Here is an 18,920-nt window from a genome sequence, read left to right as displayed (position 1 = left end):
GTATTTTCCTTTGATGTATTTAGGCGAGTCCTCCAGAGAGGGAGACTAAGTGTGCAACTAACTTTACTGTCCCTTGAAATGGAAGCGATGAGGTGGAGATGAAAGTGATGGGCAGAGAAAACAGAGTATGGCAGAAGAGTAAGGAACTCTTCAAATTTGTTATGCGTTACGTTGGTTTGCATTGCATTGATAATTGAGGTTTCTAAATGCCCCTAATTTGCCATATGGTAATGTCAAGTGCCTTCCTCATGGTTTGGTGCCTCGCAGTGCTGGGAACTGTACGGGCAGAGAACAAAAAGATAGTTGTCCTGAGGAGCTTAAAATGCGCAAGAAAGAACAGAGGAGTACAGGCAGCTGGGGGGAGTACACAGAGAAGAGCTCACAGCTCTAACCGTTGTCAGGTTGTTGCACAGCTGGGGTAACAAAATGGAGAAAATCGAGGTGAATGTGAAATAGCTTTGTGGCTGTTGGAAAAGACCCTTTTCCCAGGGCATGAGAGGGAGCAGGAAGGTATGTGTTGACACTGACAGGGATTGTGATGCTGGTAGGTGTCCAAGAAACAAGTATCAAAACACATCTGCTGTGTCAGGTAAGAAGGAACCTGCTTACATCGGGATGCTCCTTATGTAGCTTGTCAGGGCAGCGTGTTTGCTGTGACATGCTCCCAGGTACCACCTCTGCTGGAAGCCTGTTCTAATGATGTGTTGGGCTTGTATCCTGTTGCGTGGTGGGGAGGAGGCATCATGGAAACAAGGCCTATTAAGACAGTTGCCACAGCCTTCCCTTATGATGCTCCTTTTAAAAAGGAAAGAGAGGAGCAAGCAGACTCTGAGCTGGTGGTAGTGAATGAGCTGAAATCCCCTCACCTGGTTAAGGCTCCAGTCATCTATGCTATTACCTGTTTTTTAAATATAGTACAGAATTGCTCTTACAGCTTCAGCTTCTTGCATTCAGTAATCTTTCATAATAGCTTTGTGCACTGCTTATACTTGTCACTGTAGCAATGGTGTGTGGGACTTTAGGAGATTAGAAGGGATAATGTGGAAGGTGTATGCTATTTTGCAGATTTGGGAGTTCAGTGTTCCTTCGTGTTTCACTAGCAGGGAGAATAAACTGCGAGCTGATGCTTATAACCAGTAAAAAGTATCAAGCCATTAAATGGTTGTTCTCAGGGACAACCCGGAGCAGTAAGGGGTGCTAATGGATGAGCTGGATTGGGGTTTGGGGTATGAGAAGTGGAGCCCTGATTAATGAAGGTTGTATAGTTTCTTTCAGAACACAGTGCTGGAAAGAGTTATTAGTTTCAATGACTGTGAGCGGGCAAAGAATGATGCATAGCCGTATAATTGGTGACAGTTGATGTCTAATCACAAGGGGGCAGTGTTAAGGTTACACTTGTAAGCGTCCTTGCTTCTGAACACATAACCCTTGTCACATCAAAATGCTTGTTGATCACTTTTTGTTGTTTCAGGGTCTTTTAAAATGAGTGCAGAGAAGCAGAGGAATTCCATTTTAGATCTTCAGCTCTGCTGATGTTACCAGCCCTGCATTTGAGTCTGTGCTGTCGGTGTGGTTTGATTAGCTGGACCATGGAGCTTCAGGTCTTGTCCCTCCTGCCACTGGTGGGCTGCAGTAGAGATCCTCTCTGCCGTGAACTTTAGAAAGGGCATAGCAGCTTCCCTTCTTGCATAGCTCCCAAAGTGCAGTGGGATGTGCAGGACTGCAGCTGGCTGGACTTTAATTAGAGCTAGGTTAACAGAGTGTGCATCAGCTCTGATTTCATTTTAGATGTGCCCTTTGTGAGCTTAGTGGAAGCACTCTAAGCACTGTGAGTGCTCAGTCTCTTCAGAAGTCACTTGGGTAGAAATCCCTTCCTTCTCAAAGCAGTAAAAACCTTACTACCTTGCAACATCTCCACCCAGCCCTGAGCTTTCCGAATTTTTAGATATAGTATGTAATGTGTGTGCATGTGCTTTGAAACTGAAAGCTTAACAGTTACATTTCCTGTACTGATTAGGACTGTAACTGAATTACTGTTCAGTACGTGCAGTTATGGAAAGCTGTAACTGAGAGCAGGGATATTTTGGAAAAAGAATGACTGGAAAGAACAAAGAAAAGCCAAGTTTGATGTTTATTTTGCAAATTAAAGCATTACAGTTGTGCAGCTCCCTCTGTAGTAAGATAATATCTGCTTAAGCAAATCTGGGTAATTCCCAGGATTTGTATTTGTTCTCTTTCCCCTGTGGGAGAAAGCAGAAATGAGATGGAATGTGGCCTAAGTAAAATCAGAGTGCTGTGCACTGCTGGTGCAAGTGTGTGGTTTGGAAAAGCGTTTGCTGGAGGGGCCGTTTGCACACCGTAGTGTGCACATGGAAATTATTTGCTCCTGGCCCTCTGGTTTAACTGGGTGCCTGTTCCCCGATATGTACTGTGGCTTCAGGTGAGGGGAGGCTGTGGGAGTTCATCTGTGGATGTATGTTCTCTTTCATGTTCTGCTGGGACCTGTCAGTAAATGACAGACGTGTGCTTCCCCGCTGCAGCTGTAAACTGCAGTGATGGATCGTTGGCCTTTCTAAAGCCCTTTCCATCTGCTGATCTGAAAGGCTTGTGTAAAAGCTGCGTCTTGCACTTCTACAGAAAGGGTATCCTGAAAACTATTAGGAGGTTATCACAAGGAGGCAGTATTTTGCTGTTCCCCTTGATAACCATGTCTTTACTAGAACTTTATCAGAAGCAGCTCTTCTAGTGGCTAGAACCAATGGCTGCCTGTTTGTGATCTCGGTTTAAGTGGATTATCTTCCTCCAGTCCAGAGGTCACATTAGATCCTGCTTACCACCAAATTGAGAACCATGGCTACTTTAGATCTTAGGCCTTCAAGAATTTGTTCCATTGAAAGAAAATAGCTTTTCATCCAGGAAATGACCAAGGGTCATGCTACTTTGAAATCTTGCATATCCTTGTGTTCTGGGTGTGTTTTCATGGGTCAGCTGGCTTTTAAAAGCCAGTCAGGTTAAATTCACATCATGTAAAAAAACATGCTAAGTTAATAGAATTAGCGACGGGTCAGCTAAGTTTATCATGCCATACAGTGTTTGGTAAAAACATCACCTTTCATGCTCTTTTTTCTAGTGAGGCATTGCTTTCAGTGCATATCCTTCCAATGAAGGTGGTTTGTGCTGAGTTGGGTTTAAAAATGGCAGTAGGAGAGGCGGGGATTCCTTGCTGGAGAGGAATAAGGAGGCTTTTCCTTCCACCTTGCTGCACAGTGACACTTTGTGGTGCCTGTTCTTCTTGCCTGTGGCTGCTTGTTCTATTGCCTTCCAAATGAAACCATAAGACTCTGGCAGACTAAGAAGACCAGGACACAGCAGAATAGGTAGTGCTTCTGTGGAAAGTAGAGCTGCTAAGTCAGGTATGCCTGTCATCTTCCAGTATGGATGATTTAGATACTTCCTTCTGATCTTAGGTGAATACTGTATTCATCTCGTTCTTAAATATTTTTCGTTGCAGAAGGGTGGTGACAATGGTGGAGGCAGTGTTTTATGGTCTTGGGGAGGCTGTGTTGTGAGAGGTTCCCGAGGACCGCATGATTTGTTGTATCACGAGGGGTGGCACTGGCAGACTTACCCAGGTCCTGTTTGTAAAGCATGTGAGCAGCCTGGTGAAAGGCATGTGAGAGATGCAAAGTACTGTTACTGTTAAGGTCCTGAGTCCTTTCAGCTGGGTTCAACTTCTTTTTGGTTCTCTTCCTTGACAGATCTTGGCTTGTGGGTGGCTCTTTAGCAATCCCAGCTGGAACCTCACACCAAAAGGCACCATGATAGTGATGACTGACGTCACTGCAGCCCCTAGATTGGGGTCAACTGCCACCACTCCAGCTGTGGCTCCCAACTTCTCCTGGATGCCGGAGGATGGCAGCCCCACGGCTGTGGAGCAGCCAGTATTCCTCATGACCACTGCTGCTCAGGCTATCTCAGGTTTCTTTGTATGGACAGCTTTGCTCATCACCTGCCATCAGGTAAAACCCTGTCACTCCTGCTTCTCATCCTTTTCTTTTCCCCACACATACTGAAGAACACATATGATCCCCTGGCATATCCCTGCTGCACACAGCTGTGTGATGGGGGTTTGCAGTCTCTGGAGCAGTACCAGGACCTCTTCTTTGGGGTCTAGTGTATTATCTGCACTGATCAAGGTGGTAACTTTTATAAGAAGGCCTTTTTCTGCCCAGGTTGAGAGAGTTTGCTTCATCTCCATAATGTGAATGGAGAGGAAGCAAACTCTATAAAACTAGTAAAACATTTGGCCATCTCTTGAGTGTTTGCAGAAAGGTGTGTTATCTCAAGCCATCCTTTCCCAGGTCTAGTAGCTGAATCTAGCCATTTTGTTACTGTGTCAGCTGCTAGCTAAATGATTGTGGTCATCTGTTGTTTGACATACCTCCTTTGATCTCCTGTGCCAGTAGATTTCACAGGCTGAACTCTGCTGCGGAAAAGAGTAGCAGGAAATGTTTTAATTTTTCTCCCCTCCCCTCTTTCTGGGGCAGGTGTCCTGGGAGTCAGAGCAAGTCAAACCCTGCATCCTGTTCCATACCTCTCTTTCATGCGGTCGTCATGTGAACTGAAAAACACAGTGGGAAAACGCAAGCCCTGTTATTTATCAACCTGTGTTTTGTACCTGTTGGTCTGTAGATTCCAGAGTGATGACTAGGATCTAGAAAACTACAGCCTATTGATGGAATAGAGGGGCTAGTGAAGTTCAAAAATGAATTAGTCACTGATGAATAAGACTAACACCTGCAGTTTCACCAGCTTGGGTAACAATTACAAGTGCCGTGGATCCTCCTGTCAAGTTGGCCACCTGCTGAGGGTAGGAAGAAGTCTTTCCTCTGTGGTATAGCATTGCACAGTTAGGCATTAATGTCCTTCTCTGCAGAAACCAATGCAGGTCAGTGCCAGAGAGACGCTGTTGATTGAAGCGCACTGTTGTCCTCTTCCAAGGCAGCAGTTCCTGTGCTTTCGTAGGCGCATGGATCGCAGGGCTCTTGTGGCATCCCAAGGGCAAAGCTTGGAGTCATCTGAACTCCGGTGTCAGCTATCCTTCTGCTGGGTCAGATGTGTCACTGGGATTGTCACAAGGAAAAAATATCCCTAAGGTTTGTTAGTTTATTTTCAACCTGTTCTCCTCGGGAAATGAGGTTTTTTTTGAGCTCCTCATGAGTTAAGGAGAGGAGACAGAAGTATTTTGAGCCCTTCAGTTGATTTTGATCAGATCTGGCCAAGAGGCAGGGAGAGATGAGCAACAAGTAGCTAGGGAAAGAGAACTCCCTCTCCCTTTCCAAGGAAAGGTGAGATCATCAGTGTATGTTTTGTTAGACTGTGGAGAATTCTCACAGCACCCCAAAATGCAGGGTGAAGCTTCAAGCAAGTGCTTGTGCTTCTTCAGGCAGCAAAATCTGTCAGTCTTGAAGCACATATGTCATAAACTAGCTGTTGTTAATTACAGCAGTTGGGGCAGCAGCTTGATGAGGGTTGCCATACAGAGGCCTTGCCTCTGGAGAACGTGCCCTCTGCTTCACTCTGCGGTTGACAGAGCATACCCACAACTCTGGCTGTAGCTCTGGCCATGTTACTAGGCCAGAATAGTGCTCATCTTCAGGGTATGCTTGTGGTCAATACCTTTTCCAGGAGGTGGGTAGTCTGTGAGAAAGCGTCTTAGGTGTGGGGTTTAATGATGGCTAACAAACTGTGAGCAGTGGTAGGGTGGGGACAGTGTGCTCCCCACAGCCAGTGACTTGTAGAGATTGGCACGTGTACAGACTGTTGGACAAAACAAGCAGACAAGCGGTGTGTCTGCATGGTTCCTTCAAGCACGCTGCATGAGCTCGTTGCTCCCTTGTTGGCTGACACTTTGTGGCTGTGCTGTCACCGATGTGCAGAATGGCACTTTTTGAGCCAGATGGGTTGTAGCTTATCAGCTCTTGGCAGCACTGTGAAGGGCTCTCTCAGGTTGTTTCAGGTGAAAGTCTTGAAAGCATCCAAAGCTGCCAAGAGAGTGAGTGTGTTTAGAATGAGCATGCGCTTAAGTGCCAGCACCTTCCCTCTTCAGGGAAAAGCAGCCTGCAGTGTTATAAACTTTTAGGTACTTCAGACAGGTTAGCAGGAATATAGGCTGATAACTGAGGGAAAAAGGTACAAACAAAAGAATATGGGCAAGGGGATGATAATAGCAGTAAATTAATACCCTATAAGAGGCTAGATTAGAAATGCCTCCACTCCTTTTTCCCCCCTTTCTGCAAACTAAGGGATGCTTTATCAATGCCATATGATAATGGTTATGTTTGGTTTTATTTTATGCTTATCACCTTGAGGCCATAAAGAGTTTCTTTTTCCTGGCCCAGCTGACTCTCCAGTTCTACTTTCTCCTCTCTGCTCCATATACCACTGATTCTGGTCTCCCCTCTCCATCCTCTCAGATCTACATGCACCTTCGCTGCTATAGCTGCCCAAATGAACAGCGCTACATTGTTCGGATCCTCTTTATTGTGCCCATTTACGCCTTTGACTCATGGCTCAGTCTCCTTTTCTTCACCAATGACCAGTACTATGTTTACTTCAGCACAGTGCGGGACTGCTATGAAGGTAAGGAGGGGTCAGACAGAAAATGGGGGAGGAGGGAAGTCTCTGCCCTGAGAGAACTTTTGCTTCTGGTTGGGAACATGGAGAAAGCATCACTGTCACCTACTGAGACAAAGTTTTACAGTGTGCCTCGCTGGACGACCATGTCTTGCTGAGTGAATGAAAGTCACAGACTCATAGGATGCATTGGGTCAGGAAGGGCCTTTAAAGATCATCTTTGTGCAATGCCCCTCCTGCGACATCTTTCACTGGACCAGGTTGCTCAAATCCCCATCTAACCTGAGCTTCTCCTCGCTGGCCTCTGAGCATGACAAGATGCATTGAGCCTTCTCTCCAGTGTTCTGTAGAGACAGTTTATGATTTTACTGTGGTTCAGGAAGGTATAAAGCCAAAAATCTGATTCTACCTGCTATAAAGCGATGTATCAGTTAGCTTCTTCTAACAGCACTTACTCAGCAGCAAGACACTTGCTATGCCGTTTTCCTCATGCAGTTTGTTAGCAGTGTATTCTTCTGGTCCCTTCCTGTGGCCACTTGTGTGCTCACACAGGGTATCACAGCTACCACATGCTGGGGTTCATGTTTGGAGTCCTGTAGGAGAGAGGATGCCATGTTCAGGATGAGTTACAATTGCTTTGGTTTTGGTTATCTGCAGCAGGTAATACCGCTATTGTATGCAAGGAAAACGGTTACTCTCTAATAAATGCTGTCTAAATTTCCCTCCTGACCTCATCCAGAAAGAAGCCTCTGCCCACCCACGAGGAGAAACTGCACTCTGGCAGTGTATTTTTGAGGACAGTTTATCACCATACCCTCATTAAATCATGTCTCATTGGTGCAGTTGTTGTGGCGAGATCTGCATTGCAGAGAGGTGCCCCAGCCATGTGAACAAGTTAATCAGCTGAAGGGACCAGCAGGCCCTCCTTCACATCCACAACAGTGCTCTGAGATGCAGCAGCAGATGGCAAATGCACTCATGTGATTCAGAAGGCATCTTTGTTTGGGCCTGTGTTTTTTCTTTCCCTGCTCTGCATGCGTGTGCAGGTCTAGCAGGAAGCTGCTGCTCTGCCAAACTCTTCTCCTAGCAACAGCTAGTATCCCTCTGCCTCGTTTGCTCAGGAAGTTTGCAAACATCCAAGCATCTGCTCAGGAGGCAGCCCCTGCTCCGGAGTTCCCCTCGGCCTGTTGGGCTGTGCAAGAAGTCTACAGGTGGAGGTGAAAGCACCTTTGGTCAGCAGGTTCTCTCCCTTGCTTTTTCTGGAAATGGCTTTAAAACAGCCTTTCTGTTCTCTTCCCTCTTTTGCCATCCACCTTATCCTTTGTTTTGTGGAAAGATTTTAGGTTGTGAAGTGGAGACGAACTCTGTTAGGGAATGGGGCAGAAGACCCCACTGATAAATTTTAGAACCTATCTCAGGCCATTTATGGGCATTTCATAGTGTGCATTAGGAGGAGCAGATGTTGCTGGTGGTCTTCCGCATGACTCTGCTTCTGTACAAATCTGGGTGTCAGCAACACTGACACAAGTAGATTTTTTTTTTTCTTATGTTGATGTAATGAGCACCACCTGATGAATTCAGGAATTGGAGAAGAGTTCTTTTGCTGGTGGGGTGAGCCTTGATAGTCATCATTCGTTTCTTTCAGGGATGAAGGGACAAATATTTCCCCTTCCTTTTTTTTTCTTTTTTTTTTTTTTTCTTTTTTTCTTTTCTAATGGTTTCTTCCTCTGATGTCATCTATTCCCTAGTGCTTATGGAATGGGAAGCTGGTACTGTAATGACCACATCAGAGGGAGGGGTCACTGGAGGACAATAGGAAAAGCTCAGCTTTTGTTCCTCTGGGTGCTGGTAGCTGTCAGCTAAGTTGCAGAAAAATTGCTGGCAAAAGGAGTTAACCACAGTTATTTCAGTAAGTTATCCATGACTGGTGTTTTCTCTCTTTATTAGGGCTTTCACAAAATCATTGCTGTGTGAACATACTTAACTTTGTTCAATCACAAGGTTTACAGATGCATAACAATATCCCAATTACATACACAGAAGCAGGTATACCACTGGCTTTTATGTGCTGTAGCATTCTTGCCAGCTGGGCACATGTACAAGCCATAAATACAAGGTTTTGAGACAGTGAGTGTTTTGGGGAGTCTTAAGTACCTGTTTTCCAGGGTGTAGTTTGGATGCTTGTAGAAGAATTAGAGCTGATATCTGTCTCTGACTTTGGAAGTCCATCCACATGGGAAAATTGACCTCAGGTCTAATAACTAGCTGCTTGGTGAGGCCAGCTTCTCAGCACTGTATTTTATTAGGCTTTTGTTCTTATTTCCAAGTTCCTCAAGACTGCTGTTTCTGTCCCAAGTTATTTTCTCTTTGTATTATGTCAGTGCTGGGTGGTAAACCCAGGATTTGGGTGTTGGCATTCCAGGGAACGTCCAGGTACAGGCTGTCATAGAAAACAATGTTGAAAGAAGGGTCACCTGCTCTGCCTTTTTGCCCCAAGGCTGTATGTGGCGAACTTAAAGAGTACAGTCCTTGCCCTAAAAATCTCATAACTTTATGATAGTCTAACAGCAATTATAGCAAGTCAAGAGAGTGGCAGGCAGTGCATGTAGAGGCTTACTCCCTGCATAATTAAGTGGGTTTGGGTCCTGTGGAAAGGAAACATGTCTGTAGTTCTAATGAGAGCCCTCCCCACAGTGTCTTCACCTCAGTTTATATATATCAGCAAAATCGAGCCTTGAAGAGAATTAAAATGGGGCAGAGTATTAGCGGTCAGTCTGAGAAGTCCTTCCTCATCTGCACCAGCTTGCTGGGGAAGGCAGAAAGGAGGTGGCCCAAGGAGAGGCCTGTTCAGTTCACAAGAGATTTCAGCTTTCTGAGGAAATGAAGCACAGACCTGTTTTTCGAAGGTCTCTGCCAGACATGAAAACAGTTTCACTGATTGATAAAACCCCGCTGTTTCTCCAACTCTTATGTCTACAATCTGGTTACTTCAGAGACAGAAACTGTGTTCATCACCTAACAGGTTAAATATATGAGATAAGATACGGTTGATGAATCAGAGATAACTTTTCAAAGTTATTTAGTACCTATGTAATATCCTGGAATAATGCACAGGAACCCTGTAAAGAATGGCATCTTAGAGATGCCAAGTAAAACAGAGACTGACCAAAGTGTTAAATGGTCCTGTGACCCTTTTGGCATGAGTCATGGAACTGGCCTGGGACCTTGGCCAAACTCCAGTTCAGATAGTCTTGTGAGTGCTGAGGTAGGGTGATAAATGAAGAGAAAATAATCCTGAGTGCTTTGACGGGAAAGATGCTGCATAAGCAGTCCCTGCTAATGTTTGGTCTGTTGCCTGTACTCTTGGTCCTTGTACCTGTTTTGAAGTTGGTTGTAATTTTGCTCTGATTGATGTCTTTGCAGCCTTTGTAATATACAACTTTCTCAGCCTCTGCTATGAGTACTTGGGAGGGGAGAGCTCCATCATGTCTGAGATCAGAGGGAAACCAATTGAGTGAGTATTTATTGTGCTTGCAGCATGGGACTTTCCTCCTTCTGTGCCTATCTAGCATGCCTCTCTCTGCCCTGAAAAACTGTGTCAGGTGGCAAATGTCTGCTGGGACTGGGCAGCATGAGTGGTGATAATTTACCAGTGCCCTGCTCTGAGACAGATCACATCCTCTTAGGCAAGCTGGACTGATTCACAGCTTTTCTGGACACCTTCCTACTCCTTTGTTTCTTGTCTTATTCCTGTCTCCTTTAAATCTTTTCTGTCTTCAGTTGGTTGTGTGTGCTTCCTCTAGGATCTGTCAGATAAATAAATAAATAAAATAGATTGGAGTGTGGAATCAGGATGTTGTTTTAAATTCATCTCTGAAAGAGGGTATGGCTATAACTGTAGTCATGGTTGGAGAAAGCACTGGTCCTGCAACTTCGTTACAGAGTGGTAGACAAAGGATAGGAATCTTTCACTCTAGCCCAGATCTTTCTTCTGAACCCTGTCATCTTGTGTTGGTCCTTTCAGGTCTAGCTGTGTATACGGGACTTGCTGCCTGTGGGGAAAGACCTATTCTATTGGATTCCTGAGGTTCTGCAAACAGGTATGGGCTGGAGGAACTGTGCTGTCCTCCAGGAGTGAATGAAGTTTGAGGGATGGCAACGGTGCCCTTTGCTGCTGAACTTCTGAGATGAGCACTCGTTTGAGAGGGTTTGTAATAGTATTTTGAGAGACAGCTGAGGAGAAAGGCTGTTTTGTGGGTTGGTTTGTTTGTTTTGAATGATCATAACATTTTCTATGAACCCTGCATCAGGAAGGCCTTAGTAAAAGACACAATTTATCTTCTATATCTGATATTAGCCCTGGGAAGAAAATCTTATTTCCTCTTCCCTTACTGGATTGCAGAGGTCCCAACTCTGAGAAATAGATGGCTGTGTTGTGTTGCAGGCACCCCACAGTTGTGTAATAGCCTCCTGAATTCCCAGTGCTGCTGTTGTGGTTTGGAATTGAGGAGGAGGGTGGAGGTTAAGTGTGACACAGTGCTTTGTAGGAGGAACCGAGTATTGTTCACCCTGTGCGTCTGCCTGTGCTGAATTGGGTATGTTGAGGGGGAGGGAACGGGGGAGATCTAAACCTCGATACAGCCCTTGTCTGCTCATCCCAGGTCAGTCACCTCTGGCTGCCGTGAAACAGCAGGTGAGTTTCAAGGCTTTGCTCACTTGCTGGAATGAACACATGAGGTTTCTCTGGAGACAGCATGAAGCAGGTCTGGTTCTTTGAAAAGGCTCAGGTCATTGTAATTCCAGTCACTGGGTCTAGAGATCTGCCCTGGCTTCTCTTCCCCATCAGGTCCCGTCTTTTGTGTTTTCGTAATATGCAGGAACATCAAAGGTACAATGCAGCTTCACAGTAATACCCAGTGTTAATCTCTGCAGCACAATTGGCCTTTTTCAAAGGACCACATCTTTCTTTCCTCTCTCTTGTTTGTTTCTGTCCCATCTTCTGTTCTCATAGCTTTCCTGTTTGCTTCCTTGATACTTTATTTTCTAATCTGCTCCCACTATACTGGTTCACCTGTTTCTCTTGGACTTCACTTCTGCACCCTTTGTTTGATTCAATGCATTTACCTATTCTTTTTGCTTCTAATGTTAACTTTTATCTTTTAAATGTATCATAAGCAGATCGAGGTGAATGAGTACTGGAGAAATAATTTCCCATAGGCCTCTTGTTTCTCATGTCCCTCTGACAGTTATCTCCATACGGGTTGCACTGACTGTTTGGAAAGTTTTTTTCACAATGAAGACTAGAAGCACCTTTTTTTTTTTTTTTTTGGTGGGGGGTTGTTCTGCTGGCCACCTGCAATTCCTCAACTCATTTGGTAACTGGCTCAGGTGGATATTTTGCTTTTCCTTTGCTGCTGTCTGGCAGCAATTCTTATAGTCAGGTCTGCCCTTTGCAGACTGCTAAGTCTGCTGTGGAGGCCGTGAGGGAGGTGTCTTGCGAAGGGATGTTTAAATACTTCTGTCCTTCTTGACTTGAGCTTAAATGTTGCCTTGATGAGAAATTTTTGACACCAAGACTCACTTTCTAGTACTTCCAGAATTGCTGAGTAAGACCTCTTAAGGTAAATGCAAAGGTGGGAAGGCAGATGTGAAAAGGCAACAGAGCACATCTCAATGCTGATCTGTGTAGTATATACCATCACTATGGTCAGACAGAGGAAGGTACTGGAAGAAGAAGCACCTTGCCCATTTTATCCATCCTCAGCATCTTCAGGACTCCTGTTGCCTCCCACTTCCATCTGCTCATTTTCTGCTCTTTCCAGCCCCTTTCATCCTGAAAGAATTTGTTGCAACCATTCCTTCTTTCCACTTTCACTGTTACCCCAAGCTGTTCTGAGCTGTGGGTCAGTCAGTCAGTCTGTGTTGCCTGTGGCCCTCCAGCAGTTGGGTGGTGTGCTGGAGGCTGTGGTGTAAAATCTGGACGGCTTGTGTCCTTCAAGATGTCTTGATCAAGATTCTTTGCCGGGCCTGTATCTGGTGACCCACACAGATGGGTCACACACCATCCATGTGTTTCCCATATGCTGTAGCTTCTTCTAGGGAAGCAACTAAAAATAGGACGTGGTGGTTTGAATTACAGGGAAATGGTTAAAACATCCCCAGATTGGAAGCAGGGGAAGCTCACAGGACAGAATTGTTTACCAATTAACTTGACCTTTTCCAGTTCACATATTTACAGTGACTCACTAACTGGCATGTGCTGGGGTTTTTAATCATCTTGAAGTCTTATGACCACTAACAAATTGCATCGTATCCAAAGCAATTATTCTTGCTTGGTTTTGCCTTCTTTCCATACGCAGCCCTCCCCACATGTGCACAGGTCAGCACCTGCCAGGCTCTTCCAGCCTCCTTCAGGGAGACAGAGGTGACATTTTTAGGGTCATAACTCTCTCTTAGGACCTCGAAGTTCAGTGTCTCCAGAAAGGTGAAGAATGGGGTGCCTTTGTGAGAGGACTCATCCCAGTAGGAGCACTGATGTATACGAGCAGAACGGATAGCGCTGATCCCAAGTGCCACAGAGTCTTTGGGGTGATTCGGTAAAGGTCGTGTGGGTGATAACATAATAGCCCTTCACCTCTGTCTGTCAATACATATTGCTGTGTGTACAAATTCCCTAATACAGTGGCAGTTGTCAAAGTGCCTCCTCAAGAGACCTGGGTTCCCCTCCCATCCAGGGGACCTTCTTGCCTAGCTTTATGGCAACTATGGATTGGAGTTTGCTTCCCTTCCCAGTATCCCACTGATTGGCAAGTGGTGGGGTCAGACTCTGTTGAGGCTGGATTGTGTTGCCTTACTGGGTTGTCCCAGTGGACGCTTCATCGTGGTGCTGGCTTGGGAACTTAGCTTCTTGCACCTCCTGCCTTCTCATTTTTTCTCTCTCGTTCCTTTAGGCTACCCTGCAGTTCTGTGTGGTGAAGCCTCTCATGGCAATCAGCACAGTCATCCTCCAGGCCTTCGGCAAGTACCAGGATGGTGACTTTGAGTAAGTTTGTTTGTCTAGCATGCAAGCCTTGGCTGCCCCTCCTCTGCCCAGCTGGGCTTATTGTCCATGTGTTTGCTGGGCTCTGGGAAAAGACAGAGGGACAACACAGGCTGAATATTCACATGAGAAAAGAGGGCAGGGGTATGCCTGTTGGCTTCAGGTTTTTCTTACCTGTGTTTGGGGAAGCGAATGGGACAGGAAGGCGGGAAGGAAATGGACTCTTAGAACTCCCCAATGACAAGTGGCAAGAGGAAAAGCTCAGGCTGAAATCTCAGGCATTCGTATATCTTGTATTTTCAGTGTAACCAGCGGCTACCTCTATGTGACGATCATCTACAACATCTCTGTCAGCCTGGCACTGTATGCCCTCTTCCTTTTCTACTTTGCCACACGTGAACTGCTTAGCCCCTATAGCCCAGTCCTCAAGTTCTTCATGGTGAAGTCTGTCATCTTCCTGTCCTTCTGGCAAGGTGAGCTTTTCCCTTCCCATGGTGGGCACAAAGAGTTCTCTGCAGTGGTTCACACACTAGAGTTGATAGAGCAGATGGTGATTAATAGCCAGAACATCTTTCTGTATTATTGTATTTGTGTTACTGTCTTTCATTGTTTTTCTATGGGAAACCTGTTTTGCTCATTCTCCTTATTGTTTCTGAATCTTCACTATTCCTGTGCATGTGAACACTTTTGTATCTGCCTGGCAAAATCAGCTGTTTGAATGAAGAGTCCTTTGCATTCCTGGAACAATCATAAAACACAAGCTGCCAACGTTTTATCTGCATGGTGCCAATTGATTGATTAAAGTGGCACATCTAAAAATTTTTAGTACTTTTTTTTAATCTCTATAAATAAAATCTTAATGGTATGTCTGTGATTCATGCGAGTGCAGTATGTGCTGCCACAAAACCATCACTGAGTGGAAGGACATTCAGAATATGTATGCGTAATGCGGTGGCACATTCAGAAAGCTGGAATTCCACCTGAGCTTAGTGCTTCCTACTAATTGGCTTTAAGCATTTCCCTGTTCAGTGTCCTACTTTGGTTTACTGAGTTATACTTCAAAGACTAATTGAGTAAGAACTTAGGTGGAATTTAGGCTGTTGGAATATGGCCCATCATCCCTGTTTACAGGCAAACTAATAAGCTGTCTAGTTTATCATTTTGAGCCTTCTTGTCACGTGCTTTCTGCCTTCTCTGGAATTCTTCAGCCAGCTGGCTATGGACAGGGAGAAACATCCTTCTTGCAGTGGCGTGTCAAAAATGCTTTATGCTTAAATGAAAAGCTCTATTACTTCATTTTTCCACTCTAACTAGTGGAAGCGCTGAGATCACAGAAATACCTGACTGCTTCTTACCCTTTTGGACTTGAGTATATCCTGCAGCAGCTAATTCCACAGAATTGGCTAATTCCGTCAGTTGAGAATAGAAGAGGGTCATCGTTTGAACATTCTTTATATGAAGCATCTGAACATGCTTAAACATATATGTCTCATTTATTCCTCCTTTCTCTGTTGTACAAGTGAGTGTAGGTGGGAGTATCTAGCGTGCCTTGTCTGTAGCTCCTGTGTTAAATGAGTTTGATCTAAGGCAGAAGGCACAGACAGCTATTCCAATTCCTTACAGTTAATACGCATCACGTTTTCTGCATGTTTACGTGAACTTGTCGCTTTGTTCAGGGATGCTCTTGGCCATCTTGGAAAAGTGTGGTGCCATCCCCAAAATCCACTCTGCCAATGTGTCTGTGGGTGAAGGCACAGTAGCTGCTGGGTATCAGGACTTCATCATTTGCGTGGAGATGTTCTTTGCAGCCATCGCCCTGCGCCATGCCTTCACGTACAAGGTGTATGTGGACAAAAGACTTGATGCCCAAGGTAAGAAGTATGCCAATGCATATGGCGTGTCTGTTTGGTAGTAATACTGGGTGGAGACTGGTCCCGCAGGCAGCCAGCCAGCACACTGATATGACTCCCAACCTGAATGCTTGGAAAACATCACATCCTCTCCTGTGGTGTCTGAACAGATTCATTGTGCAACAGCTCAGCAGAGCAGAAACCTTGCCTGAATTGCACTGTTCCCTTTTCAGTTCCCCAGTATGCCACCCACGACAGCTTGTTGCAGACCTGAGGGCTGCAAGAAGTTGCATCCTTTTTGTAGACTGAGTTTGTCCTTCTTGTCTCCCCAAAGGGGAACTCCATTGCTTCAGATTGTGCAACATACTGAAGGCAGGAGGGACAGGGCCTGAAACAGTCTCTGTTTTGAATCGGGATTGGGAAGATGATTTGTACTTTGGCAACATGTTTGGCTCAGAGGAGGAAGATCTTCCTGTAACAACTTTATGAGGGCTGGGCTGCTGGAAATCTTATTCTGGGGAACAGGGAGGTGGATGTTATCTCTGGCAAAAGGGGGTTTTCATGCCCGTTGGTGCAAGTACATTCAGTATTCTCCACATAAAGGGATTCCTTCCTGCTGCACAGAGGTGTGGGAAACCAGCAGCCCTTGGGCAGTATTAATGTAGATGATCCCTCCATTCCAGCCAGCCCCAGAGGTTTTGGAAGGACAGTGATTGCAGCTGCGGGAGATGAGATTTGTGGGTGATGAAAGGGTAACCTGCTGGCCAGTACAGTGGGAGATGTTTGAGTGGTGGGTCTTGCTCAGTTCTTGTTATTTCCTCTCTCTCTCTGTCTCTCCTCCCCTCCCTTGCTTTGGCTACTGGTCCCTGTTGCAGCTGTTCCATCATATGGGCCATACGGTAGGTACAGCATGCTCTGTGTGTTTGTCTCCATTGGTTTTTAACTAGACCTTGTTCTGTCCTGATTCCCAGCCTGCCTACTGCCTGCTCTGTCCCTTGTTTCCCCTTCCTTGTAGGTCTGTAATTTGACTGCCTCACACAGCTGTTTTAGGGTGATACATAGAACTCGTTAAGAACTCGCCAACAAAGTTTACGTTGACGAGCAGGTATTCTTTATTGCAGTGCTGGGAGACACAGGGGATATCTCCTCCTAATGTGTCCTGTTTAAGCATCAAACAGACCGTGATTATATTGTTGCTTAACATACATATTCATTACATTTCTGGTAAACGTCATGCATATACATTAGTTGTCTGAGAATTATTTTACATAATTCCACGCCTATTTTCGCATGCGCATAACAACGTGGTAGTGGTCTTTGGTGCTCGTTTTACTTCTTCCAACAAGCTTCATCACTTGGCCATTCCTTGAACTCTTGTGCTGGTAGTCTTTGAAGCATGCGCGGTAGATAAACGTTTACACCAGCTTAATTGGTTCGGTAACACTGCTGACATAAGTGAGTGATTTCTCCCTGTCCTTCTCCTTATCAGTTAACTTAGCTACAGCACCTCCTGAACATCTGCTGGTTTCAGATACTCTTTATCTACAGTCCTGTTTTGCTTACAACAAATATTGTATGAAGGTCATAAAGTCCTATAACTATGTCAGCTACAATGATTTATCTTATACAAGGATCCTTATTAATGTTCTTTCGGTTGGGCTTTTTAGGTTTGGAAAGTTTTGTTGTTATGTCAGCAACCACTAGTCCGGTTTTGGCTGATTATTATGAAATACTCACCTAAGATACTTTCCATTGCTATTGTTACAAAGCCACCAAGCTTAACGTTACTTAGAACTGAATTTTTCTTGTTGACAATGGATTATATTTCATTTTGTACTTCCTTGTCTCAAGGGATGTCTGGGCAGAGGTATAACTGAGAGTGTTTCTGTCAGGATTGTGTGACTGTCACTCCAGAGAGTTGCATGGGCTGTGAAAGGAGCCAGTTTGCTCTCTCACCCTGGCCTCCCTTCACTTTCATAATTGCCATGATGATCAGCATCTTTGGTCATTTGGGGAGCTCATTCCCAAGATGAGCAGAGCCAAAAGCCTATGCTGGAAATGGGCCTGGAAGCCAAGACAAATGGCAGGTCCTAGAAGGACAAACAGCTGCCTTCTGTGTGAAGCGCTTGGGTGGGACAGTCTCCAACTGTTGCTTCCTTCATGGTATCCCTGTTACACCTTCCACCTGTGGAGTGCCTCTAGTACTGCCTGTTCCCCTCCTTTCCCTCTGCCCTCCACTGCTTTCCACTTTTATGATCAATTTCCTGTGGGTACTTCAATACTGCCTATTAGTCTAATTTCCAGTGAGTGGGAATGGCAAATGCCATTTCTCCTATGTTTTTAGAATTTCCTTAGTTTCTGTCTTCTGAAACCCTTTACATGAACACCTCCCTACCTGACTGTTGTCACCCAAGCCAACACAGGTAGTGTGCAGTGGAGGTTGTTGCTATTGGTATGTCCCATTCTCATGGCATGCTCCCCGTTTGGTGCTGAGGTAGATTCACTTGGCTAAAAGGGGCTGGGTTTAGGAGCACTACTGGTAAAACTTGACAATTTGTGTGGCATTTCCTCAGCAGCTGCTTAAGGAAGTCTAAAAAGTCTGGAAGTCTCCAGGATGTAGGATTGCATGTCCCCTGTTTTCATCACCTTTATGTTATGGGGTGTGGGGGATGGCAGCAGTGTTCTTCACTTGTCCCTCCCTGTCTTGCCTTGACAGGTCGCTGTGCTCCCATGAAGAGCATCTCCAGCAGCCTCAAGGAGACCATGAACCCCCACGACATTGTCCAAGATGCGATCCACAACTTCTCCCCAGCCTACCAGCAGTACACCCAGCAGTCAACGCTGGAGCATGGTCCCCCCTGGCGCAATGGCAGCCACGTTATCTCGCGCTCCCACAGCTGCTCGGGTGCCCGCGACAACGAGAAGACCCTCTTGCTGAGCTCTGACGATGAATTTTAGGAGGGGAAGCTGCCAGCACAGGCTGTCATTTTCCTTCTTCCGTTGATTTTGTGGTTCTTTTTTTTCTTTTTAATTTATTGAAGCAGAAACACACAAGTCATATCACTTCCTACAGAGTGCAGATTGCAGAAATGGGCACTTCCCATTAGCTTTTATGGGCATGGACATGACAAGCAGTGCGGAGGTGGAGGAATGGCCAAGACTCTGTTCTCGAGCCCATTCCTTACAGCAGCAATGGACTGGAATCAATTGAAGCAAAGCTCCAGGGTTTAGGGCTCTGGCCTCCCACACCTCCCCAGCTTGGTGTGGACTGTGACTGGCCAGAGCCTGGAGTTGTAGCCAAAAATGTTTTGTGGGTTTTTTTTCCAACTGGATAACCTGCCTGCTTTGTATTCTTCTTCCTGAATGGTTGATGTAGGCAGAGTTTTCTCCCTCAG

At 45.5% G+C, this 18,920-nt stretch overlaps 1 protein-coding gene across 1 annotated transcript; it reads left to right on the top strand.

The window, feature by feature from the left end:
* Nucleotides 1-3,765: 3,765 nt before the first annotated feature.
* TMEM184B (transmembrane protein 184B) lies at nucleotides 3,766-18,687 on the top strand. The gene is made up of 8 exons (XM_010010363.1): nucleotides 3,766-4,019; nucleotides 6,477-6,642; nucleotides 10,060-10,150; nucleotides 10,661-10,736; nucleotides 13,587-13,678; nucleotides 13,979-14,148; nucleotides 15,352-15,546; nucleotides 18,242-18,687. The coding sequence occupies exons 1-8, from the start codon at nucleotides 3,819-3,821 to the stop codon at nucleotides 18,481-18,483; spliced, it is 1,233 nt and encodes a 410-aa protein (XP_010008665.1). The 5' UTR covers nucleotides 3,766-3,818; the 3' UTR covers nucleotides 18,484-18,687.
* The last annotated feature ends 233 nt before the right edge of the window (nucleotides 18,688-18,920 follow it).

Source organism: Nestor notabilis, unplaced genomic scaffold (assembly GCF_000696875.1).
Source record: "Nestor notabilis isolate BGI_N333 unplaced genomic scaffold, ASM69687v1 scaffold12892, whole genome shotgun sequence".
NCBI classification, from domain to species: Eukaryota; Metazoa; Chordata; class Aves; order Psittaciformes; family Psittacidae; genus Nestor; species Nestor notabilis.
The sequence above is the reverse complement of the archived record's forward strand: the minus strand, read 5'-3'. Positions and strand labels throughout refer to the sequence as shown.

Excerpts from the sequence above, each read along its gene's own strand:
- TMEM184B (XM_010010363.1), top strand. The coding sequence starts at position 3,819 with ATGATAGTGATGACTGACGTCACTGCAGCCCCTAGATTGGGGTCAACT. Across the intron at positions 10,151-10,660 it reads ATCAGAGGGAAACCAATTGA|GTCTAGCTGTGTATACGGGA; the intron begins GTGAGTATTTAT and ends TGGTCCTTTCAG. Across the intron at positions 13,679-13,978 it reads TACCAGGATGGTGACTTTGA|TGTAACCAGCGGCTACCTCT; the intron begins GTAAGTTTGTTT and ends TTGTATTTTCAG.